The sequence below is a fragment of the Bos grunniens genome, chromosome 11, assembly GCF_055505025.1.
Source record: "Bos grunniens cultivar Pamir isolate PY7600 chromosome 11, Bosgru_T2T1.0, whole genome shotgun sequence".
Lineage (NCBI taxonomy): Eukaryota > Metazoa > Chordata > Mammalia > Artiodactyla > Bovidae > Bos > Bos grunniens.
The window spans coordinates 7330680-7357643 of NC_141175.1; the positions used below are offsets into that span (position 1 = coordinate 7330680).

Sequence of the window (26964 nt, forward strand, 5' to 3'; positions counted from 1 at the left end):
TAAACACCTACAAGAGAAAACTCTGAGTCTGTAGATAATATCTAAAGATGTCTTAAGTCTAGCACTAGGGAGGCTATGATGATTTATCCCATGACCAGCCCTTCCTGGACCAAAGGAGGCTTCATGGCAAAGGCATTCTTTTATCTGTTGTTGGATGTAGCCTGTCTTCCAACTTATTTTCCCTGATAGTATAGGTATTTCATAAATGACTCCAAAACATGAATACGTACTGCGTGGAACACCAAGGAAAGAGACTTGGTGAAAGGAAGGGCAGCCATCAGCCAGTGAATTTTAAATACATCATTCCTATAAAACAGAAAGAAAAGAATTTAAGGACAATTTTACACTCCCAAAGGATAGCTGAAGCCCCACCCACCATATATTTATAAGGAAGTCATAAATATGATCTAAGCAAACCACAAACACAAAGCTTTTTTAAAAAGTGGTTGCTGCCAGCAGAGAAGGCGTGGAATGGGGTTCCAAGTCATCTCTACCATGTAATCCAACTCTGTGAATGGAGCCAAGTTATGCACAATGGGTTCCCAGGCCTGATAAGATAGAAATCTAAACAGGTTGCCAGTTTCCTCTCCGGAAACCACCCTGGAAAGCCCACAGAGGCAAGAAAGAGGCAGATGGATCTATGAAAATGGCACAAAATCCCCAAGAAGGCAGAGGTGACTGGGCACAGCTCTAGGGAAAATTGCTAGCCCAGAGGAGAGGTGGGCTTGGTGCTAGGTAGCAGGGATGGTAAAAGACCGTGCCCCTCTCTGTCCCCTCAAGGCTGGAACCTGCCAAACACACCAGGCCAGTGAGACACAGCACCCACTCCCCTCCACATCCTCTACGGGCACTAGTCCACCCTCAGGCTGCCAGACATTCAATTCCTCTACCCCTTCCCGCCTCGCCCTAGGAGTTAACCTGTGAGACACACAAAACCATGACAGGGAAAAAGTTTTAAACCCTATGAAAGAAAGCAAAGACTTGAGGAAGAACGACAGGGGGAATTCCCACTCTCTGATATCAACACAATCTGCAAAGATACACCAGTTAAAATATGGGGGACAGTGAGCATCAGAGAAGTAAACCAACAGAACAGACTAGAAAGCTTAGAGATAGATTTGTGCATGTATGGAAGCTTAATATTTAAGGTGACACCAAGTCAATGGGAAAAGAATAGGCTGCTTAATAACTGGCACTGGAGGAAAAAAAAAACCAACCTCAGCTCAAACCTATATAATAAATGAGGAAAGCTGACCTCAGCTTCACACTTACCTATACCCCAGGGGGATTTGGCTGCTAAACAGAAAATAGACATTTTGTGATCTGGAGTAGGAATGGGCCTCTCAGGATCCACGAGGCACGACCCAGAAGGCTACAACTACATGGCCTCGACTCCATCAACGTGAAAGATTTTCCCTCAACAATTCAACTGGGAAAAGAAATCGCCAATGTCTTAAGACATACGAGGGACTGAGACTCCAATGTGCACGAACTCAAGCACAGCAACCAGGGACAGACAGCAAACCCGGCAGAAGGATAATGCAAACACGGGCCGTCACACGGGGAAGCCCGGGAGGCTGAAGACACGCCAGAGAAAACCAGGCACCAGCTCAGGTGTCAGTGCTGGCGCGTGCGGGAGCAGCACCACCCGCCCAGGCCCTGCGGGAAGCAACCTGGCAGCGCTCGGTGAAACTGAAGAAGCGCACGCCCCACGCGCAGCGCACCTCCTTCCGGAATGAACCTCAGAGGCTGCCCAAGCCGTCTGGGGACAGGCAGGCGGGCGGGTGACAGGGTAGGGGAGCAGGGAGATGAGAACAAGCTAAGGGTCCACCACGAAGGGGGCGGGCAAGCGAAACGGGGCGCCCACTGGATAACACGGAGGAGCTGAACAGCCATGAACTGGGCGCACATGCAGCGATGTGCCTGCATCTTAAAGAGGATGTTACCAAGTGAAACAAGGTACGAAAACAATACCTACAGACAGGACAGTTCATATAAATTAAAAACACATTCAATACCAGTAAACGTGATTTGTTTATCAAGATACACAAATACCCCAAAACACAAACGAAACACATTTGGGCGGCTGGCCGTGGGTGGGAAGGAACGAGAGAGGGGACAGGAAGTCAAACAGGAGAGGGCCTTGCACAGAACGATAAGGAGGGCGGGTCGTGAGTGACGCACACCAGTTTCCGGGCTGGCTTCCTCCCTGGTTCTTTCCTGCTCCAGGGCCTACCTACTTGAAGGTCGAAAGGGAAGTCAAGTCCAGAGGAGTCTGTCGGTCCTCAAGAGCCAGGAGACTCGCCCAGGCTGCAGAGCCGGCAAGGGCTGGGCTCACCCTCACGGCCTGGCCCTCTCAACCTGCAGCCTGGGGGACAGCGGCGACGGCAGGTGAAGGCAGGCAAGAGTTCGAGCTCCGGGGGGGCAGCGACCGGGCTCACACACGGGCTCTACCCTGACCACCCTCCTCTCACGAGGCCTCAGAAACCTCTGCTGAAAATGGCACCACCACACCCAGCACCGTGCTGGGCGGAGAGCGGCTCCAAGCGGGCCAGCTGTGCGTGTTCCCTCCCCGGCTCCCCATGCTCCGGGGCCACGACAGAACTCGCAGACGTGAGAGAGGCCACGACGGCACAGCAGACCAACGTGGGCCCAGGCCAGCTGTGCCCGGGACGCCAACTGTGGCTCTCACCTCCCCTCTCGAGGCCTCAACAAGCCAAGGCCCAAGTCTCTCAGCTCCCTCCAACTCTAGGGGCTGCAAGTCTCTCAAAGAGCCCTGGAGGCACATCCGTGATGTGACTCAAATCACCAACCCCCCGTGGCTCAAGACTCCTGGAAAAACACGGGGGGTGGGGGTGGGCAGAGGGCCAGAATGACATGTTTCTGGATCTACACTACACTTCAACAAGAAGTTTAAAATACGCTGCCCAAAGCAGGTCAGCCTCGTTTAACCACAGGTTTTAAACTGTCATCACGGTTTTATATAAAAGTGAACCAGTGACAGTGACTGTTGCCTCGCTAAATAAAGGGAATTTAAAATACCAATGAACATCTGGCTAAGCTATTTTGCATGTGCCTCATCTTTGCATAGCACTCTGATTTGCAAAGCCCTCTTGTACACATCATTTCAGGGGAAATCACATAAGAAATCTGAAGATCTAAGACTTTGAGAGGAAGGCAGATTATGGCAGATTATGACTGTTTCAGTTCTGCAGCTGAGGAAAAAGAGAATTACAGAGTGAAGCCAGGTACACTTCAATCAGTAGCAACAACAGTCAGCATTTACATTTGAAAACCAGGTTTCCAACTCCTAGTTCTTACTTGTCTACTAAAGGTAAGAGCAAAACCTTAACAACAACAACAAAAAAAACCACCCTCCACCATCTTTTACGGCCTGAATTTGCAGGATTCTTTTTTTCTTATTAATGGTTTCCCGATCTCTAGTCCAAACATGATTATGTAGAGTCCTTCACAAGCAAACAAGACGTTCTTTGCATCCAGTGGGTGTAAAAGATTTATAACAAACAGGAAACAGCAAACCGCACCCAGCAGAGCCCAGTATTCAAGCTGAGCCATGTCCACTAGAAGACAGGCAGGCTACCAGGGCTTAGAGGTCTCCATTTCTGGCCCACTGCTCCAGAGGAGGCATCTGGTATTTGGGGTACTCATTTATTGTGTGAATTTAAATCTCTATTATGATACTGTATTTCCATACCTTCCTTTACACAGTTTATGGACTTTATAGCAAACACTATTCTTTAACTGAAAACTAGCATTTCGTTTCCACTTTGGGGGAGGGACACAGAATTAATCACTAGTTCCACTCATACGCTGCTGCTCCCCTCAAATACCAAGAAGAGGAAGTTAAAGCCTCGGGGGTTTCAGGAGAAAGGCCAAGAGTCAGGCAGGTAGGCCTTGAAGAGGTTTTCTCGAGCTTCTGGAGGGCAATGTCTACCCTGGCTGGGCCTTCAGAGCTCGGCAGCAGCTCCAGGCTCCCACCAGGCCCTGGGCCACGGTCACGCCTCTTGTCTTAAGAACAAATAGCCCCTGAATGTGACCAATGCTTTCACTCTGAGTCCTGAGCTGGGGTGTCCTTGCTATGGAAAGTGAAGTCGCTCAGTCGCTCAGTCATGTCCAACTCTTTGTGACCCCGTGGACTCTAGCCTACCATGCTCCTCCGTCCATGGGATTTTCCAGGCAAGAGTACTGCAGTGGGTTGCCATTTCCTTCTCCAGACCTTGCTATGGAAACACTTGGCTTATATATTTTACTTCGATTGTATATTACTGAAGTATTTGGATTTGCTTTTTAAACCAAGCAATAGGAAGTAAACAAATATCATGGCATGCAAAGGCCTCCCACACTGTAAGGCTTCTGCAGAGTCCCCCTTGTTTCAGGGAAGATGCCCTTTGAAGAGGACGGGACTGCTAGTGACAAGGTCTCCTGGTTGGGAAGACAGCAACAGGTGAAACTAAACAGACACATCCCCAAACCCTGGGGGCTGAAGGGCTCAAGAAGGTGATAATTTACCGTCGTTTTCGAAGGATGTGAATCCAGATGGTCCCAGAGAGAAAGAAGAAGAAGGCCATGGAAATGTATAATTTGGGGAGAGGAATTTCTCCTGCTGAGAGGTAGCTGTCAGGATTCTTCTCTGTGATCTCGATCTGAAACCAACATGAGACTATTTTCACTTTTCAGAAACAGATCATCCCATATTCAGTAATTTGGAATCTCTGCTATTTCACAGAAGCTCAAGAAAGTGAGTACCGGAAGGTAACAACCATATTCTTTTAGGAAACAGAGCATAGATGACTTATAGACGCTGTGACACTTTATTTTTTGGCTGCACCCTGAGGCGTGTGGGGGTCTCAGTTCCCTGCATCCCCGCCTTATTAGTGCAGAGTCTTAACCACTGGACCACATAGGAAGTCCAAACAACCACATTCTTAATGCACAGGCTGAAGTGTAAACACATCCTAATATAAATCCCTTATATTTCCTTTTGAAGAATCCTCTGCTGAAGTATGCTGGCCACTGGCAGAAATGTTATTCTGGCCATGTTTTTCTCTAACTCTGCTTAAATGTTCTTAAAACTGCTCTTAGAAAGAAAAAAACCATCTTGCATTTTACACAGCTGACAACATCTGTGTGGAGCAGTTTTCATACGGTACTCACATCAAGGCTGAACGAAAACTTGTCATTAGACCAAGCGTCACTTCCAAGACACTTATGAAAATAAAGACTGTAGAGGCCTTCTTGGTCATCAGTGCTGATGTTAAAGAAAAACTGAAAATGAAGAAAAAAAAAGTTTAAGGATATCCAAATCCTCAGCTAAATTTTTAAATCTCAGAAAGAAATCATGAATACTACGAATAGAAGAAAACAGACCGTTTACTTAAGTTAATCAAACTCTCCTAGAGCAGAGTTCCAATACACTTTTTCTTATTCTATGATACCCTCCTAATATTTTAATGATTTTCAAGCGAACAGAAAAGTAGACTGGATTATACGGTCAACAGCTATGTACCCACTACCTAGACTCTACACTTTACTACACTTCCCTTATCACGTATCTATCCATCAGTGATGGGTTTTTGCCGAAGTCTGCAGAGCTAACTTAAGATGCGGTTACCTAGCTTTCAAGCCCACACATTACTGTTTTGCCCTTTAGGTAAAAAATACTTCTAAGTAAGAAAGGAGGTTCTTCTGGTACTTGAAAAACTAAAGGACCAGTATTTCCTCATCAAAATGTACCTGTATGATTTTAGACAACAGTAACAGAGGCTACATCTACTATGTTTAGAGATTTTTCTTTGTTTTTCAATATATTTCATGTATTCAAGTGAAGCTTAATGTAAATCAAAAAATGTTATTTATATATATACACACATATATATAATCACAGAATGTGACTGCTTGATCAATTCTAGGGAACATTTTACTGCAAGTCTAAAATATTAATATACTGTTTAGGGCTACATATACAAGTGGTGAACAATGAAGAAAACAAGGAAATGGTTATGGTAACATCTTTCATGACAGGAGTCACTCTAAAGAACATGAGGGACACAGGCATGGTAAGCATGGTCTAGTTCCTGTACCAGGTGATGGCTATGAAGGTGATTACTGATAATCACATGTACTCAAGGTAAGTACGATACACTCTTCTATAGGTACCGTACCTCAAAATTTTAAAGAAGGGAAAAAAAGAGACATCTGTAAAAGGGGACTAATACAAGTACCGACTTTCATAGCTTGCTGGGAGGATGAACTGAGACAAGGTAAGGTGTGAGTACTTAGCAGGATGTCTGACATTCGTTCATACATTCATTCATCTCAGTAATTACTGATAGGAAGACTACTAGGGCCAGGCCCAAGATAAGGAATTTCACACAGAGCAGCAAGAAAGCAGACAGAAATCCCTGCCCGTATAGTTACCTTCTAAAGACAGAGAAACAATAAATATAACAAATACAGTATGCTGTACGCTGGAAAGAAGTATTAAGGGAAAAGGTAGAGCCGGGGGGTGGGGCGTGGGCTGCATTTAAAACAGTGCAACCGGAGGAAGCTTTGCTGAAAAGGTGACATTTGAGCCAAGACTTGAAGGAGGAAGAAAGTAAGCAGGAAGACTCTGTGGACGAGCTCTTCCCCAGTGGGGGCTGCGGGAGCAGAAGCCAGGCTTCACCTTCCCCAGGAGAAGCCAGGCTTCACCTTCCCCAGGGGCAGCACGGCGGCCGCTGTGGCTGCAGCACAGCAACACAGAGAGCGCGGGGAGGAGACAGGACTGAGCTCAGAGTCGACAGCGGCCAGACCACGTGTGCTCGGAGACCAGCAGGAGGACTTGGGCTTCTACTATGAGACAGAGGGGAAGCTGCTGAGGGTTCAGAGCAGATGAGCACCCCATAAACTCTCAAGTCAGCTGTTAATACCGATGGCTACTAAAGTTAAATAACATCAACACTGTTACAGCAGCAAAAGAATCTATGGTGAGAACTCAGACCTGCAGATGCAGGGGCGGGGGCCTTTCAGAAGTGGTACAAATACAGAGAGTCTTGAGCATGGGTAAGGGCAGGGGTGCAGGCCATTGTCAGAAATGACAGAACCACACACTCAGGAGCTATGCATTTCACTCGAAGTAAATGATGCCTCAATGAAAACTGCTTAGAAAAAGAGGTAGTTATTCTTACAAGTTAATGGTAAGAGATTATTTGTACAGTGCTTTACAAAGCACTTTTATTTTTAAAAAATGATACACCTAACCACCCTGTGAGATGGGTGTCATCATTTTCCATTTTCAGATGATTCAAGAGTGAGGTTCAGAGGTTAAGTGAGTTGTCCAAGGTCACCACCTAGCATGTGGGCTCTGAGATCCAATTCAATGTCCTACCCCACACCCCACACACAGGCTGTGATGCTGCATGAACACTCGTGTGCAGTTAACGACGGTGACGGCTGAGCAGCTCACTCAGGCCTCTAAGTCTCAGTGAACTCGTCTCTGAAATGACATCATCCAAAAGATGACAATCATCCTTTCAGGTGGAGAATTCTGGGTTTCTGACACACTCTGAATGGGAGGCAGTGTGGGATTAGACAGGCAGAGTTGTGGGGACAGCCAGGGAGAACCGGGTTGGAACCTGGGCCTTGATGCTCACACTGGATACACAGTTATTCTCTCTCAGAGAAACATGGTTTGATAAGCAGCGGGTAACAATATCCACCTTGGAGGTTTGTTACGGAGAGAGTTCCTATATTCAAATGACTGGCACACAGCATATGTAAGTTGTTATTCCTAAATTGAAAGTTTCTTTAAAAATTCACCCTTTTACATGGCAGAGATAAATTCTACAAAGCTTGACTCAAAGAGATTACGTACCTGGAATGAAACCGCCCCATCATTATTATGAACAGAAAAGGATTTCTCTCCTGTTGCCTAAAAAAGACATTAACAACCTATTTTAGATGAGACCATCCAAAAAAACATGCTAGTAAAAATAAAAATTTAAAAGCTCCAAAACATTTTTTTCTAAAATCCTAGATTCGCTGGTCTTCAAAAGCTCAATGGAAAAGAAATTCACCATCTTTTCAATATGAATGAAATCCTGTTTTACAAAAAAAGGTAAACCTTTACCCGTTTCCTTTTCTCAGTTACGTCTCCTGTCGTCCCAACAGCCCCCTGCTCCCCGCTGAGCACCTCTCCAGTCTTACAGCTTTAGTGAGACAACGGACGCCAACCCAGGCCACGCCTCCACGCCCAACGTCAAACGACCAACACGCTGCCGCGGGCGCAGCGGACTACAGCCAAGTAACAGAGAGGACTACTGAGACGTGCGACGACACAGGAACCTCAGAGACTCACACTCCCCGAGAGCACCTAGGGACAGGTCAGCGGCACCTCAGGACAGGAGGGGACGGATACGCTGTGGTGCTGGTTTCACAGGTGCACGTCAAGTCAGAACTTACTCAACTGCCACTTCAAATACGCACAGTTTGTAGTCTATCAATCTTACTTCAATAAAGCTGTTACAATGAAACCCTGCCATCTGGATGCTCCATCACTCAAATATTAAGATAACCCAAACTAAAACTTTCCCACGTGTCCTTCTGTTATTTCTGTTCCCCACCTCGCTGGGGGCAGGAAAGCAACCCCCTCTTCTCCCCGCTCCCCGCCGCCCTGGCCTCCCAGCCTGCTGCTCACTTCCTCCACATTCCGAAGCTCGGCTCTGGCTCAGATGCTCAACACCCGAAACCTGCACGGTTACGACGGCACTCCTCCTGGCCCCTCTCAGGTCCCCGGCCCCCTCACCACCGCCACGCTGCACGCTCCTTCTGAACAACGACTTTCCCTTAACATGTTCGGTATCACGTTCCATCCTGACCAAGGACACACCATGACTTCCTGTTTTCTGTGCATCGATATCTTCAATTTTTTGGCCCTCTATAATCTAAGATACCTCTCTCTGGTCCCAAATATATGTTATGTTTTACTTTCAGCAGGCCAGTGCCCAGCACTCGTCAGTGCTTATGTCCACTTCCAGTCTTTGCTCATGATGGTCTTCAGCCCCTTTTTTCTCATCTTCTTCCCCAAACAATCCACCACACTTCAAGCCCCAGTGACATCTCCCTCCAGGCGACTCTCAGATACCCCACTTCCCTCTCCCCTCACCATCTGAGCTTCTATCACATAAGGGCTGTGTAACTCAGCACTCAGTCTTACTCTGAAATTATTTCAGAGCATCCAAGTTCTCTCCCCAAACAGAAGGCAACCGCCTGCAGACTGAGCATGCAGATGTGTGTGTGTGTGTATACATATGCACAAGGACAGTCCTACATGCGCGTGAGCACACACACCTGGAAAAGCTGAGAGCACACAGGTTGGGGTTAGTTCTTACCTTTGAATCCACGGTACTTCTTTTAGACTTTGCACTTTCTAAAAGAAGAATCATTTAAAAGATATTATTGCATGATTCAGCTCATAAGTATACTACGGTATCACTTTATGAGACTCTAGCTCATCTAACATCAAATAATTCAAACAAATAAACAAAATGGTGAGGCCACATGCCATCTTACAAACTTGCAATTCCTCAAAACCCCAAACATTCTTGAGCTGTAGAAGCCGCAAATTGGACATGCTCTATTACGAACACAATTTAATAAATGGCAACACTCAGCATCAACGAAGGAAATCGTCTCTAAATAACCTAGTGCATGTAACTGCCAAAGATACCACGTGGAATGACTTTCTTTTTTTCTAAGTAATGACACTTGAAACCAGATCACTGTTTAAAATATATACGTATGAGATTTATTTACATATGTAGAAAAAACAGCAAATATTACTAGCATAAAGCATACTTTTTTCTCACAGCAAGGAGTGTAAAGATTGCTAATGATTTCTTTCAATGAAAAGAGAGGGCCTCTGTGTCTTATTTTTACTTAAGTCGTTCTTTCTGAGGAAGAAACTCTCAAACTATATAGGAAGGGAGAGAGTTTCAGAATAAAAAGAAGGACGAAAATGTTCTGCCTAGGGAATGGTCACGTGAGCTCAAGGAACCTAGACGAGGAGAAGACGGTGCACGTACATGGAGCCGCACCATCACACACGTGGAACACTCTGCACGTCTTTTAGTGTGTGTTAGAACGTTGACAAACTGAGAAAATAATACATAAATAATACTGTAACTAATAAAGTTATCTTTAAAGACCTCATATAAATTACTAGATAAACCTGATGGTCAATAAAAGAGGTGATAAATCTAAACTGGTAAATCAACATAGGGAGAAAAAGTGCGATCTCAGTGATAAGAATGACTTCAAAACCAAGGACACCCCTTTGCCTTTCACTTTAGGATTTAAAAAACAAACACAACCAAAAACCCACTGCTGGCTAGGACTTGGTGATGTGGGTGCTATGATTATATATTTCCTAAAAGGAGTATAAATTCACACAACTCATGTGGAAAGGAATGAAAATATGTATCAATGTTCCCAAAAGTATTCATATCTTTTGAACCAGAAATTCCAGTTCCTGGAACTCAGCCTAAAAAAAAACGTTCTACATATGAAAAAAAAAAAAATCTACAAATAAAGACGTCTGATGCAGCAATGCTTTATAATAGCATCAAAATGGAACTATGTCTCTTTAAGGGAAAATGCCAAGCAAACTATAGTATCCATTTAATGGGACATCTGATAAGTATAAAAAAATTTTTAAGCTGAGTGAACAGGGATCTTATAAAATTATAAGATGACTATTAATTTTTAAAATCAAATGTTCTAGACTTAGGAAACAAGTTTAGAAGGAAATAGAAATTACTGATTATTCTAACATGGAGAATAAGGAAAAATGACTATTCTTTCTCCATCTTTCCTGTATTTTTCTTTGTTATGCATTTTTGTATCACCTCAAAAGTAAAATAACGCTAAATAAAATCATGTTTGTTTTTAAGTAGGAACAAAAATGGATCTAGGAAGCAAGGTAGTGAAGGAAAGGCTAGTGTCTACCTTACAGTTACCTTGTTCTTTCGGAGCCTGGCTGCCTGATGAGACAGGGTTAACACCAGGCTCCTGGCTCTGACCAACAACCTTCTCATCCTTGGTAAAGATGATCTTTGGTAACTGGGCACCAGCTTCTGGTGGAGATCTTATTTTCACTCTATATTCAAGTAAGACAGAAGAAAAAGAGAAAGAGATCAAAGTAAAGCTTACGGCGGGTAGGTGTTGTCAGTTAGGTGTTGTTTCCAGCTCTAAGCCCATCATCTCATGCAGTCCGTGATGGACTGGATACAGATTCTATTATCTGCCTTTTACAGATGCTGAAATGGAAGCTAAAAGGTTAAAGAACTTGCCCAAGAGTAGCAAGCTAGTCAGCAGCTGGGGCAGCCCCACTCCAAAGTTTGAGTCTGTAGCAACCATTTGATTCTGAGGTATATATTTCCTCCCTAAGTATGTGTAATGTGTTCAACAAACTGATGATGATCAAGCTGAATGAACAGGGACGCTTATAAAATTATAAAATGACTATGGATTTTTAAAATCAGATGTTCTAGACTTAGGAAACAAGTTTAGAAGGAAATATAAATGACTGAGTATTCTAACGTGGGGAATCAGGAGAAATGACTATTCTTTCCCCATCTTTCCTGCACTTTGTGCACACGGGAAAAGGAACAAGAGGTTAAAAAAACCCAGTAAGACGTTAAAACAGGCCTCGGGGAGCAAGCGAAGGGCAGAAAAACGACTCGCAGCCCATGAAAGGTGCATGTCCTCCCTCTCCCTGCTGACCAGACCCCAATTGTGTGAGACCCATCCCGCCTGAGGAGGGGCCCGCGAGTTTCGATGCCGGAGTGGACACGTGCCCTCAGGTGGCACTATCGCACACGTCAAGGGGAGCACGTCCAGCATGGGATAGGCAGAAACCTCCCTCTTCCCCTTAGCTGGCGCGAACCACACACTCACTTCACTGAACACGTGCCATGCTAGCGCACGCTACTCTTTCTCGGTGCAACACGTTCTCTTTGCTGGGAATGCACTTCCCTTTCTTATTCCTCTGCAAAGTCTCCTCACGAGAAAGCTGGCTGCGCCAACACTTCTCTGAAGCCTTCCCTTCCTGCCCACAAACCACCGTCCCTCTGCCCTACTGCTCCTCCAGGTTGCTGCCACCACTGGTATCGCTGCTGTCTCATCTAGAAGCTCCTCCAGGACTGCACCTCCACCTGATCTCCAGCACTCGGCAAAGTATTTGGCGTGTGGCAGATGATACGCGTCTTAGCTTAACTACCGAAGTCCCCCAACTTTACTCGAGGGTTGAACTGAAGGATCTTAGCATTACTTACTCACTTCTGGAGATGTCTAGGATTAAAAGGGTGACAGAGGCAGACTGCTTCTTTAAAATACAGTAATTCACATCTTCATCCTGAGAAGGAAGACCCAGTTACACATCATGTTATTCAGTCACACTACAATAAGAACAAAAGGTTTACATGAACAAAGCAAGTAAGTGGCCCAGCCTCCACTCAAAAGACACAACTGCGGCTGCTCAGACGCCTGGAAGTCGAAGCTGCCACCTCAGGAAGCAGCGCTGACAGGGGCAGGGCACTCCCACCCAGGGCTTGGGCGCAAGTGCAGGGGGCGTCAGGTCACGCACTCGATGCTCACCAGATACGAAGAAAAGCCATCGTTCTTTGTTCGGTCTAGGCTGAATCCAATCTAAGAGGAGGTGAAAACGGTAGAAGTGAATTACCACTGATGCCCCGACGTCCATACCTTTCTTAGCCCAAGAGAAGAAAAGGTGATTATTTTGGCCTGGCCTTCCTCTCGGTTTTCTTAGCGTGTATTTTGTAAGAAGGATCAGCTGTAACTGAAATTATTCAAGAATTGTAACTTCAGTGTTAAAAAATAAAACTACTGCTGTCTGCTCACAAGTTTAACTTTCTACATATTCTAATATTCCATGTTTAAAAATGGGGGACGCTCTTACCTGAGCAACAGAAAAGGGTTTACCCTTGCTCCTGGAAAGGCACTTACAGTGAAGTCCTTGTCTGTGGCTCCTTTAGGTTCATTCACTGAAAGGCTGCTGACATTCACCTTCATGTACCCATTCTTGAAGAATCCAAAGGTGTTCAGATGAACCTTATGCCTCACGTCATCCTGAAAAGATGTGCAGTAGAAGAATTAGTAATCTGGAGAAGTTGATTAGTAAACCTATTCATTTGCTTGGAAAACTGCGATATCTAGTTCCTTGTCAGCTAACCAATGTCTCCATATATTCAGTAATACTGACCACTGTGGGACTTGATCTTGCTCCAAAAGCTGAAGAAGACTCATCAGAAATTCATATGACAGCAACAATTTTGCAGAGGGAAACACACAATAGATTCGATTCAGTCCAGTGCATTTGGAAGGGTCCCGGGGGCAGACTCGATGGCCTGCTGGAACGTGAATTCCAGGGAAGGAAGAACAATGTTTTAGTCATCCTCCTATCCTTCCTTCAAGTACAAGGCCTGGCATCCAGCAGGCACTCAAAACAGGGAGGGGGGTGATGAGGGGGAAGTAGCCAAAGCTGCTCCAAGAATACACTTGGCTCCTCCCCCCGAAGAACAACAAGAGACACCTGCCCATTACTTGAAACTGTCTCAGAGTTGTGACTCCAATCTCAGCTCAGTCCACAAATTTTAAGTCCAAGAGAACAATGGGATCAGTGGATACTCCCAAAGCTGAGGTTCCACAAAGGCACTTCACGTTGTGTAAAGTCATGAGTTTCATATTGGGAATTATCTGCCCAAATGTTCAGTTATCACATAGATCCTAAATACAAAACACTAGGCTAAGTATTTTTCTAAAACTTGGATTTGGTTCTTCCCCAAATCCACACCATTATTTTTGCTAGTGTTTGTTTTCCGTTTGTATTTTAAAATTCTGTTCATTGTTTCTTTCACTTCGTTGTTCAGTCGCTCAGTCACATCTGACTCTTTGCAACCCCAAGGACTGCAGCACACCAGGCTTCCCTGTCCTTCGCCATCTACCAGAGTTGCCTCAAACTCATGCCCATTGAGTTGATGATGCCATCCAACCATCTCATCTTCCATCATCCCCTTCTCCTCCTGCCCTCAATCTTCCCCAGGATCAGGCTCTTTGCAAATGAGTTGGCTCCTTGCATCAAGTTGCCAAAGTACTGGAGCTTCAGCATCAGGCCTTCCAATGAATACATGAATATTCAGGACTGATTTTCTTTAGGCTTGTAGACTGGTTTGATCTTGCTTGCTGTCCAAGGGACCACACTTCAAAAGCATCAGTTCTTCGGTGCTCTGCCTTCCTCATGGTCTAACTCCCACATCCATACACAACTACAGAAAAAACCACAGCTTTGACTGTACAGACCTTTGTTGGCAAAGCTATGTCTCTGTTTTTTAATATACTATCTAGGTTTGTCATAGCTTTTCTTCCAAGGAGCAAATGTCTTTTAATTTCATGGTGGCAGTCACCGTCCACAGTGATTTTGGAGCCCAAGAATATAAAATCTGTCACTGTTTCCACTTTTCCTCATCTGCTTGCCATGAAGTGATGTGACCAGAAGCCATAATCTGAGTTTATTGAATGCTGAGTTTTAAGCCAGCTTTTTCACTCTCCTCTTTCACCCTCATCAAGAGGTTCTTTAGTTCCTCTTTGCTTTCTGCCATTAGAGTGGTATCATCTGCATATCTGAGGTTGTAGATATTTCTCCCAGCAATCTTGATTCCAGCTTGAGAGGCATTCAGTCCAGCATTTCGCATGATATACTCTGTATAGAGATTAAATAAGCAGAGTGACAATATACAGCCTTGACGTACTCCTTTCCCAATTCTGAACCAGTCAGTTGTTCCATGTAAGGTTCTGTTGCTTCTTGTCCTGCCTACACGTTTCTCAGGACATAGGTAAGGTGGTCTGGTGTTCCTATCTCTGGAAGAGTTTTCCAGTTTACTGTGATCCACACAAAGGCTTTAGTGTAGTCAATGAAGCAGATTTCTTTTGGAATTCCCTTGCTTTCTCTATAATCCAAAGAACACTGGCAATTTGATCTCTGGTTCCTCTCCCTTTTCTAAATCCAGCTTGTACATCTGGAATTTCTCAGTTTATGAACTGCCAAAGCCTAGCTTGAAGGATTTTGAGCATTACGTTGCTAACATGGGAAATAAATTAGTACATGGTCTTTGTTAGGAATCTGTATTTTCTAAATTCCTAACAAAGACCATGTACTAACCTATAATCACTAAAAAATAGTTATTTTCAACAATTATTATTTGCCAGCAATATATTAATTGCAGGACCCTCATCTAACCTTGGAGAAGGAAATGGCAACCCACTCCAGTGTTCTTGCCTGGAGAATCCCAGGGATGGGGGAGCCTGGTGGCTGCCGTCTATGGGGTCGCACAGAGTCAGACACGACTGAAGTGACTTAGCATCTAACCTAATTTCCAACACTCCCTTTTAAGCGATCATGTTACCACATCAAGTAAGATATACGTAAAGAAGGCACTCTGTAAACTGTATTTCACTATACAAATAAAAGACACAAAATTTCAGATTAATAGGAACCAAGAAAGTCAAACACACTAATCACTCATTCAACTTTGATTTAATTCAAATGTAAATAAACCAGTATTTACAAAATGCCACTAATGACTAAGGCCCGAGAAGTGATAAAAGACTCAACTCTCAAAAAAAAAGTCTCCCACAGCCTTCTTACAGTCCAGGAATAAGGAAACCTCTTCTTCCACCACACGGAAGCCAGAAATCTCCCCAAGGACAATCAATGGTCAGCGAGACAAGAGAGCCCTCTCCCCCAGGAGGCTCAAAATCCCCTTCGCTGTAGAAAAATAAAAGGAATAACAACAAATATCCATCTACCCACTGCTCACAATTATGACATGTCTACATCGAAGCTGCTTCAGAACCATCAGAACAGAGAGAGGGCAAGGAGCAGGAAGAGGAAGAGAATAAATCCTATTCCCCTCGACCATCCCTTCCCAAGTTCATATCCATAACCATAAACATCAATACAGTATCATGATGTTTTTTAAAGTTTGATAAACTGTGTTACAATGTATGTGCACATCTGGCAACGTGCATTTTTCAGACAGCATTGCATTCTTTGAGGCCCTATCTGTGTTGACACATTGAATATGCTCTGGTTCCTCATTTTATCTGCTTGTGTTCCATCGCATGTACATCTATTTCCCCAAAGCATCACCTGGGCATTCAGGTAAAGCCCAATCATTCCTGGGCATTCAGGTAATTTCCAATCATTTGCTGTGACAACACTGTTTCGAGAATTCCTTGTACATATCTTTTTTTTTTTCTTTCTTTAAACTGTGCTATTTTTAAGACGTATTTATTTCTCTTATGCTTTGGCTGTGCTGGGTCCTCACTGCTACACACAGGCTTTCTCTAGTTGCGGTGCACAGGCTCCTGCCTGCAGGGGCTTCTCTTTTTGCGGAGCATGGGTTCTAGGGCATGCAGGCTTCCGCAGCTGCAGCAAGTGGGCTCAGCAGTTGTGGTTCTCTCGCTCTAGAATGCACTCAGTAGCTGTGATGCACAGGCTCAGCTGCTCCGTGGCATGTGGGACTTTCCCCGATCGGGGATCCAACTGGTGTTCCTTATATTGCAAGGTGGATTCTCAACCACTGGACCACCAGAGAAGCCCCCCTTGCACATACGCTATGTATTATCTGGGTGGGGATTAAGGGTATATACATCTAGATGGAAAATCCTAGGACACAGGGTGTGCACATTTTCAATTTTAGTAGAAATTGACAAATGAATTTCCAAAGTATAAGAAAGTTTCCTTACATCCTTACTGAACCTTGATGTCATTAGACATTTCATTTTTCCCAGTTTGGGGGAAAATCAATATTGATGATTCAATTTGCATTTCCTGGTACTTCATGAGTTTGAGCACCTCATCTAGGTTTATTAGCCATTTGAGTTTTTGTTTTGTAAAATGCTTTTTTAAAAACATATCATAAAAAAAAATTAAAAAATAAAATTGTTTTTCCCCCCGCCGCCCCAAAAAAACCTATATCATATGTCAGACTTCCCCAGCAGTCCAGTGGTTAAGACTTTGCACTTCCAATGCAGGTTCCAACCCTGGTTGGAAAAGTTAAGATCCCACATGCCAGGCAGCATGGCCTAAAAAGCAAAAAATTTAGAAAACTAAATAAATAAACATCATATGTCCATTTTCCTTTTGGATTTTTTCCCTTAAATTCTTTATATATTCTGGGTACTAATTTTGACTTTGATGCTGCAAGTATCTTTTCCTGGTCTCTTTTTTAAACTGTGGTATCTTTCGTTATACAAGTCTTTTTATATTTTGTAAGAGAAAATCTATTGATCTTTATTCCTGACAGTTTTCATCTTCAAAAAAATCTATCAGGGGTGTGGGGGAGGGAAGTATTGAAAGTTTGGAATTAATAGATGCAAACTATTATATACCATAGGATGGATAAACAACAAGCACCTACTGTATAACCCAGGGAACTGTAGTCAGTACCCTGCGGTAAACCACAATGATAAAGAATACGGAGAAGAAAATATGTATGCATAACTGAGTCACTCTGCTGTTCACAGAAGTTAACACAACACTGCAAATCAACTATATTTCAATAAAATTTCTAAAAATTCAATGTTTATTCCTGATAACAATTTTAAATGTCTTTTAAAAAACGTCCTTCTCTACCCCAAAGTCTAAAATATTTGTGATAGTGAAAGTCGGTCAGTTGTGTCTGCCTCTTTGCGACCCATGTATAGTCCATGGAATTCTCCAGGCCAGAATACTGGAGTGGGTGGGTAGCTTTTCCCTTCTCCAGGGGATCTTCCCTGGATCCCCAGGGATCTGGAACCCAGGGATCAAACCCAGGTCTCCCACATTGCAGATGAATTCTTTACCAGCTGAGCCACAAGGGAAGCCCAAGAATACTGGAGTAGGTGGCCTATCCCTTCTCCAGAGGATCTTCCCGATCCAGGAATTGAACCGGGATCTCCTGCATTGCAGGTGGATTCTTTACCAACTGAGCTATCAGGGAAGCCCAAAAATATTCACGATATGTTATTCTAGAAGTTTGAGAGTTCTGTTTTCACATTTACTCTGTAATTCACCTGGAATATATTTTGTTTGTGGGATAGCATCTCTTTCCCCACCCCTACTCCCATGGAGACCAGCCAGGTGTCCTGAGGCCACTCCAGAGTGATCTGTCCTAACTTTCACTGCCCTACGGTGCCGCCCCTGCTGCACATCAAGTTTGCACCAGGATGAGTCTCTCATCTGCGCTTCCGATTCTGCCCCATCGATCTGCCTGATCCCCACTACAGAGTCACGTGCCATTATGGTTCAAAACTGAGCAGGATAAGACCTTGCTCCTTCTCCTGTTTTGATGTGTGCTGGGTATTATAAGACTTTTAGTGACTGGGAGAGACAATCAAGGGGGCTTCTGGGGTATTAGTAAAGTCCTTCTTCTTGACCTGGGTGCTGGTTACCTGGGTACATTCAGACATTAAAAAAATTCAGGAAACTGCACACATATGAACTAAGAAATTAAAGAAAGGCAGGGCAATGACAGCAGAGAGGAGACTGGCAGTCGAAGCACTGAGAGTTCCCCCTCAGGGGCACAGGGTGCCACCAATGGGCTTAAAAGGGGAGTGTCATGACTGGCTTTGGCTTTTAGGAAGATAAGGCTACAAAACAAAATAGGAACTAAGATAATGCTAGGAAAACAGGTATGAGGAGACCTCCCTGGTCCAAGGATGGCCTAGACCTATCAGTCACAGTGGCAATGACAGCAGTGAATGGATTGGAGAGCTTTGTATTTAGAACACAAATCTATGAAACTTGGTGATGAGAAGATAAGAATAAAAGATTTCTGACTTAAGAAAATGAGTAGCTGGTGGTCCCAGTTACTAAGAAAAGAAAAACTGGACAAAGAGTACGTACAGATTAGGGGTGAAGGGTGAGGATGTTTCTAACATACAGAGATGATTATGAGCCACTTAAGTGGAAATGGGGGTTAAGAAACTGGATACACTTGTCCAGAGCTCAGAAGAAAGGGCAGAGCTGGAGACAAAACTAAAAAAAAAAAAAAAAAAAAATTCCCATAACCCTTATAGACAGCTACTATATTTTTCTCCTTTTCCCCGTTATTTTAGAAAGTTGTTTTAAACTTTTCACTAAATATTGGAATATAAGAAATGGTTTACGTTCCTCAATAACTTCACATTTTAGACTGCTTTCAAATATAAAGCAAGTGGGGTAATGATACGTCAATTTAGGTTTTCTCACAAACTGAATTTTAGAAAACAGAGTAACATTTAACTGAGCTAGCTTATGGTCACCTACCTGGCCACTTCTTTATTTAAACAGCTCCTCAACTGGCGGCCCACTGACTATGCTGGCCCACAAACGTGCTACATGTGGCCAACACAGTGCTTTGTTTTTGTTTTTAAATTTGAGTTTGAGCTAGCTAGTTTCACTTGAAAGCCTGGATTTCTAGTTTTTCTTAAACACACATAATCCAGCAAATCTAGGTCACACAGGACGGAAGCATAGATGAACATACTAAACTACACTACAAGGAAATAATCAGCAAAATCCAGGACAGGGGAGCTGGAAGGAGTGAGCCCCCCCCAGATCAACACAGACAGAGAGGTATATTAACCAATCATAATGTGAGGACACTACTTAGATTCTGATTTTTAAAAAGTTTAAATCCATTTATGACCAATGGAAATTTGAACCTGATTTGGTATTTCATGATATTAAACATTATCTTTCTTTCTGTTAAAATGACATTGTTGTCGTTGTTGTTCAGTCACTCAGTCACGTCTAATTCTTTGCGATCCCATGGACTGCAGCACACCAGGCTTCCCTGTCCTTCACCATCTCCCAGAGCTAGCTCAAACTGGTGTCCATTGAGTCAGTGATGCCATCCAACCATCTCATCCTCTGTCATCCCCTTCTCCTCCTGCCTTCAGTCTTTCCTAGCATCAGCATCTTCTCCAGTAAGTCAGTTCTTCTCATCAAGTGGCCAAAGTGGAGCTTCAGCCTCAGCATCAGTCCCTCCAATGAATATTCAGGATTGATTTCCTTAGGATTGACTGGTTTGATCTCCTTGCAGTCCAAGGGACTCTCAAGAGTCTTCTCCAACACCATTCAAAAGGATCAATTCTTCAATGCTCAGCCTTCTTTATGGTCCAACTCTCACATCCATACACGACTACTAGAAAAACCACAGCTTTGACTAGACAGACCTTTGTTGGCAAAGTAATGTCGCTGCTTTTTAATATGCTGTCTAGGTTGGTCATAGCTTTTCTTCCAAGGAGCAAGTGTTTCTTAATTTCATGGCTGCAGTCACCATTTGCAGTGATTTTGGAGCCCAAGAAAAAATCTGTCACTGTTTCCATTTTTTCCACAACTATTTGCCATGAAGTGATGGGACCGAATGCCATGATCTTAGTTTTTGAATGCTGAGTTTTAAGCCAGCTTTTTCACGCTCCTCTTTCACCTTCATCAAGAGGCTCTTTAGTGCCTCTTCGCCTGAAAGCCTTATGGCTGAAACCATAAGGGTGTCATCTGATACTGCAGTTACGTTTTTAAGAGTCCCTATTTCTTATAGGTACATACTGAAATATATACTGAAACATTTATGGATTTTAAGGATCAAACAATATGATGACTTTGATTGACTCGAAAATAATATGAGAAGGACAAATGTTGGCATATATGTTGAAAGCAGAACCCTCACAAATTGCTGGTAGGACTGCAAAATGGTACTGTTGCTTTAGAAAGTACTTTGGCAGTTTCTTAAGAAGTTAAATATAGATCTACCATGAAAAAAAAAAGTGCAAGTGTTAGTCGCTCAGTCGTGTCTGACTCTTTTGTGACCCCATGGATTGTAGCACGCCAGGCTCCTCTGTCCATGGGATTTTCCAGGCAGGAATACTGGAGTGGGTAGCCATTCCCTTCTTCAGGGGATCTTCCCAATCCAAGGATTGAACTCCAATCTCCTGCATTGCAGGCAGATTCTTTACCTTCTGAGCCACCAGAGAAGCCCAAAGAATACTGGAACAGGTTGCCATTTCTTACCCCAGGGGATCTTCCCAACCCAGGGATCGAATCCACATCTCTTGTGTCTCCTGCACTGGCAGGTGGATTCTTTACCATCTGAGCCACCCGGGAAGCTATCTACCAACAATGACCCAACCATTCTACTCCACTCCTAGCTATCAACCCCCCAAAACGAAAACATGTTTCCCAAAGACTTGCATGTAAATGTTTGCAGCAATATTACTCACAACAGCCAAAAATGGAAACCCAAACGTTCAAATGTCCTAGTAAATGGCTGAGCATAGGTGATATATTCATACAATGAAAAACTATTTGGCCATTAAAAGGAATGAATTGCTAATACACAGTACAACATGGATGAACCTCAATAACATAAGTAAAAGAAGCCAGACAAAAGGACCATATACTGTGTGACTCCATTTATTTGAAACACTCAGAAAGGGCAAATCTATAGAGACAGAAAGTAGATTAGTGGTTGTCTGGGGCTGGAGGTCGGACTAGGAATTAACTGTAAACCAACAAAAGAGCTCTTACACGGGTGATGGAAATGTTCTATGGCTGGATTGTGGTGACAGCTGCATAACTCAGTCAATTTACCAACAAGCACTGAATTGTGCATTTACAATGTATGGATTTTAATGTATACAAACTATGCCTCAAGAGTTTCCAAAAGTTAAGGAAGCTAAAAAACAAAAGACAAGGAATTTGAGAAGACTAGAAGAAGAATGGGAAATGTAACATGGAATGAGGAAACGGAATAAAGAATGAAAGGGGGACGTCTCTGGTGACCTGGCGGTTGAAACTCTGCCTTGCAGTGCAGGGGATGTCGGTTCGATCATGGTTGGGGAACTGAGACCCCACTTGCTTCAACTAAGACCAGAGGCAGCCACATAAGTAAACACATTAAACAGAAAAAAAGATTTGTTTTCTAGTTAAAAAATAAAGAATGCACCTGAGAAGGGATGCATGTGGGGATAGAGCAGAATTAGCCATTGGTTAATGGTTACAGCTACATGGGAATTCACTATACTATTCTTTCTATTCTGGTGTGTGGCTGAAATTCTCTCTCTCAATCTCAAGCAAAATAAGACAATCTAACGTTGCTGCTCTGACAGGCTCCCTTCAGGTGACTTCACTTTCTTGGGCAAAATGTCAGACTGTTTAAGAGGAGAGAAACAAGTACAATACTGATTATGGAACAGGCACCTAGTATTTGAGAAAACAAAGATGAAAAACATTAAGCAATGTAGCTTACTCCTTGGAAGTAAAGTTATGACCAACCTAGATAGCATATTCAAAAGCAGAGACATTACTTTGCCAACAAAGGTCCGTCTAGTCACGGCTATGGTTTTTCCAGTGGTCATGTATGGATGTGAGAGTTGGACTGTGAAGAAAGCTGAGTGCCGAAGAATTGATGCTTTTGAACTGTGGTGTTGGAGAAGACTCTTGAGAGTCCCTTGGACTGCAAGGAGATCCAACCAGTCCATTCTGAAGGAGATCAGCCCTGGGATTTCTTTGGAAGGAATGATGCTAAAGCTGAAACTCCAGTACTTTGGCCACCTCATGCGAAGAGCTGACTCATTGGAAAAGACTCTGATGCTGGGAGGGATTGGGGGCAGGAGGAGAAGGGGACGACAGAGGATGAGATGGCTGGATGGCATCACCAACTCGATGGATGTGAGTCTGAGTGAACTCTGGGAGTTGGTGACAGACAGGGAGGCCTGGCATGCTGCAATTCATGGGGTTGCAAAGAGTCGGACACGACTGAGCAACTGAACTGAACTGAACTGAACTGAAGCAATGTAGCACAATATGGAGAAATCAATCACCAGAATTACACCAACTCAGGTTGCTTCTCCCATTGAGGGTAGTATATTTTTCCTTCTATATTGTTAATATTTACCTAATGATGCTGGCCATCTGACATTTCAATTCTAGACATGCCTAAAGCCAAGAGACATGGTTCAGTGCGTTCAAGGTTCAGTATTAGTTTTGTTCTCTAATTTATAAGCTACAAAAACTCAGTTACATGATTTCACCTAAGACTCAAGATTCTAAATTATAAAGTGAAAGAATTTTAGGAGTTCATCACTTGGAGTCACAGGCCTGGGGACTAAGACCTATGGATAAGCTTTGGCAGGATTACAAAGCCCTATAAATTCCAAGAAGTTTTGCCTACATTTCTACCTGCATTTTCTGGGAAGAGATTCAATATCTTTCAGCATATTCTCAAAAGGAGCCAAGACTCACTTCTCTCCCTGCAGTTGACAACCATTTTAATCAGGATATTTATTGTTTACAAATAACAGTATGGGTCTAGTCAGGTTTTTTTAATCCAGATTCTGTATTCTTTAAACTATAGTCACAAAATACATTGCTTTGTTAATGTACTGGGTTTTAATAAGACAAACTTTCTCACTGCTGAAACCTCATTCTGCTAAGAATACCTTACAGAATGAAAATTATGTACAAGGTTTGGGGTCACAACGATTTATTTTTCCTGGTCTCATATATTAACCAGCTAAATCGCCTGGAGGCATGTTTTGAATTAAAAAGCAGGATACAAAGGGTTCAGTCTAGGCCTATCGTAAATTTCTTCCCTAGACAGACAATGACAGAAGCGAGGGATAAAAAGGGCCTCTAATCAAAAACATATTTTCATTGCTGGGCTTAAATTTCCGGTAACGGATTTCAAGCGAGATTTGAAATTCCTCCTGGAGATGCTCATTTTGCTCAGGCCAGAGACCGCCACGCCCACCAGGGAAACTGAGGCAAAGGTTCCGCGCACCTTCCAACTGCCGCGCACCTTCCAACTGCCAGGCACCAGGGGGATGGACCAAAGGAGAAGGCGGACGAGCGAAGTCGGGGGTAGAAGTTGGAGATGAAAGGGAGGAGGAAGATCAAGTTGCTCTAGGCAAGGAAGTCAGGGAAGCCAACAGGACTGCAAGCACAGCCCCCTGAAAGTCCTTCGGGGTTACACCGCAGTTCGGCCCCTTTCCCTCTCTTAGTTCGAATCTTCCTACCCTTTCCAGACCGACCGAGGACTCCCGCCATTCCCACAGTTCCCAACAGACCCCTATGAGAGGGAGGCCGCGACTGGGAATAGAGGCGGGAATCCAATCGCTCATAGACAACCCCCCGACCCCCGCTTCCCCTGGGCCAAAAGTTGCCCCTCGGCATCAGGGAGCGGCCTCGGCCTCTGTCCCCCGCCCTGGTCTTGCAAGGCCCTGGTCGCCCTTACCTTGAGCGCCAGGTGGTGGACGCGGCCCAGGCCGGGCTCGGCCAGCAGCTGCAGCAGCCCCAACAGCGGGAACAGCCGGAGGCCGGAGGCTAGCCGAGGACTGCGGGAGCCCGAGAGGCCAACGGGCGCCGGGGCGGCCATATTTGTTCCAGCATCACCAGCTGCTTCCTCTCCCGCCCACTTCCGGGGCTAAAGAGCGGCGGCTGCCGGAAGCGCCTGAAAGCGGGCTCTCTGCTGCCAGCGGCGGGGAGATTGTAGCCTTTTTCCTGGAGTTTGCGGTCCCGGGAGCGGGGCGGGTACACTTCGGGGCCGTTCAGTTGGCCTCTGCTGTGAGGACTTTTCGGTTTAGCCAGAAGAGGTGCGCCCGCAGTGGGTAGCCGTGGCGGTTGCCATGGTAACAGTCGCTGGGCTGGACAAACCCCAGCGTTGCCTCCGCCCCGCGGAGCTTGGAAAGCGACCTTGGGCCTGCGCGACCGTCGGCCCACCGAGGGACCTGGCGTTCCTAGGCGGGGAATGCCTCCTGGGTGCCTGGCGGTTGATGGGACCGATTGCCCCGAGCAGCCTTCACTCGATAGAAAAACCAAGTTCGTGGCTTGTCATCAGTCCTTGGGTGGTTTTGTTTTTGTGTTTTGAGGCACTTAACGCAAATTTTTGATGAGGTGGTTTTAGTAATTTATTGCGCCTTTATGAGGTACTTCTTCCCCAGTGGCTCAGCGGTAAAGAAGCCACCTGCGGTGCAGGAGACACAGAGACTCTGGTTCCATCCTTGGGTTGGGAAGATCCCCTGGAGGAGGAAATGGCAACTCACTCCAGTATTCTTGTCTGGGAAATCCTATGGACAGAAAGGAGCCTGTCCATGGGGTCGCAAAAGAATCGGACATAGCTGAGCGACTAAACAAGGACAACGTATCAGGCACTTCGTTAAGCCTTTTGGGTGCATTTTTGCATGTAATCCTTGGAACAGTCTGATGAGATAGGAGGTAGGTGTAAGTATTAACCTCCCCGCCCCACCCCCCCCACACACACACATACACACACACTTTACTGGTAAGCAAACTGAAGTTGAGAGATTGTCATTTGTTCCAGGTTGAAGTGGGAATCACGTGGAAAATGCTAAATACTGTTATATCGCTTCATGCTATTTCATCCAACCACTAGAGTATGAATCTCTTAATCCTGTGTGGAAACTTGCCTTGCTTCTAATCTTTTGAATTTGTAGAGAGACCTTTAATGAAAGAATTCAGTAGTTTGTTCCCTCCAAATCGCTATTTTGATCATGGAGTTATAAAAAAAGATAATGCTTATTAAAATTACCAATAGACTAGCTAGGTTTATTTAGTTTTTCGGTGTATTTTTGTTTTGCTTTTTTTTTTTTTGGCTTGCCACACAATGCATGCTCTTTGTGGGCAATCATTTAAACAAAAGAGAAGAAAATAAAAACCACAAGGAATCCCCCAATACTGCATGACTATCAGTGTTTTATGACAGAATCAGATTCCTAATCTTTTTAACTGGAACTAGGAACTGAAGTTAACATGATATATCTAAATGAAGATAAAGTGAATAAACTGCTGCACTCAGGTTAACAAAAATCAGGAGGGGAAGTACAGAGTAGAGGAGTGAGAGTCCCAGATCTTTTAGCTGTGCAATCTCAAAGTCATGAATCTATGAATTCTTGAAAGTGAAAGTGGCTCAGTTGGGTTGTCCGTGGAATTCTCCAGGCCAAAATACTGGAGTGGGTAGCGTTTCCCTTCTCCAGGGGATCTTCCCAAGCCAGGTCTCCTGCATTACAGGCAGATTCTTCACCAGCTGAGCCACAGGAAAGTCCAAGAATACTGGAGTGGGTAGCCTATCCCTTCTCCAGCAGATCTTCCTGACCCAAGAATCTGCACTGCTGGGAGGTCAAAAACTAGTACAGGTTCTGTCACACCCTCTGTAAGAACAAAAGTAGGGCACTAAGGTGTAGCCAGGAAGATAGAAAGGCAATGTTTACTAGTTGGTAGTTTAATTTCTTTCTACAACCTAAGATTTTTAGCCATGTATTATGGATATGTCATCTTACTTCTATGAACAAAATTCTTGTCTGATCTTACTACACAATTTTACAGATGAAGAAGCTTAGAACAAGAAACTTTATTGTCTTAGAAATCCACAAATGAGATAATAGTTAATCTATTTATCAAGCAGTTAAGTTTGCCAAATATTCTGCTAAGTACTCTATATGTTGTTGTTGTTGTTTAGTCACTAAGTCATGTCCTACACTTTGTGATCCCATGGACTGCAGCACACCAGGCTCCTCTGTCCTCCATTGTCTCCTAGAGTTTGCTCAAATTCATGTCCATTGTGTCAGATGCTGTCTAACACATCTCACCCTCTACCACACCCTTCTCCTTTTGCCTTCAGTCTTTCCCAGCATCAGGGTCTTTGTGCACATTATCTCATTTAAGACCACAAAATCTTTGTATGGTCTGTATTTTTGTTCCTTTCTTAAAGACAAGACTTGGTTAGAAAAATTTATTCAAGGATGGTCTGATAATTTATAAATGACTCTCATCCAGGCCTTGCCCACAAAGCCCAGCATTTAATCCTTATTCTGCAATTGTTATAAAAAATCTCATACGAGGCTGGA

General features: G+C 44.1%; 1 protein-coding gene across 1 annotated transcript in view; it reads right to left on the bottom strand.

The window, feature by feature from the left end:
* The window catches only part of GPR107 (G protein-coupled receptor 107), a 60037-nt gene extending 34270 nt beyond the window's left edge, over positions 1 to 25767 (bottom strand). Inside the window, exons 1-10 of the mRNA XM_086324515.1 lie at positions 24336 to 25767; positions 13024 to 13146; positions 12655 to 12705; positions 12333 to 12412; positions 11016 to 11155; positions 9390 to 9427; positions 7874 to 7930; positions 5176 to 5286; positions 4531 to 4664; positions 231 to 306 (exon numbers count right to left, since the gene is read on the bottom strand). Coding sequence (XP_086180641.1) covers positions 231 to 306; positions 4531 to 4664; positions 5176 to 5286; positions 7874 to 7930; positions 9390 to 9427; positions 11016 to 11155; positions 12333 to 12412; positions 12655 to 12705; positions 13024 to 13146; positions 24336 to 24476 — 951 coding nt within the window. The 5' untranslated portion in view covers positions 24477 to 25767. The remainder of the gene's footprint in view (positions 1 to 230; positions 307 to 4530; positions 4665 to 5175; positions 5287 to 7873; positions 7931 to 9389; positions 9428 to 11015; positions 11156 to 12332; positions 12413 to 12654; positions 12706 to 13023; positions 13147 to 24335) is intronic.
* Between the last annotated feature and the right edge of the window lie 1197 nt (positions 25768 to 26964).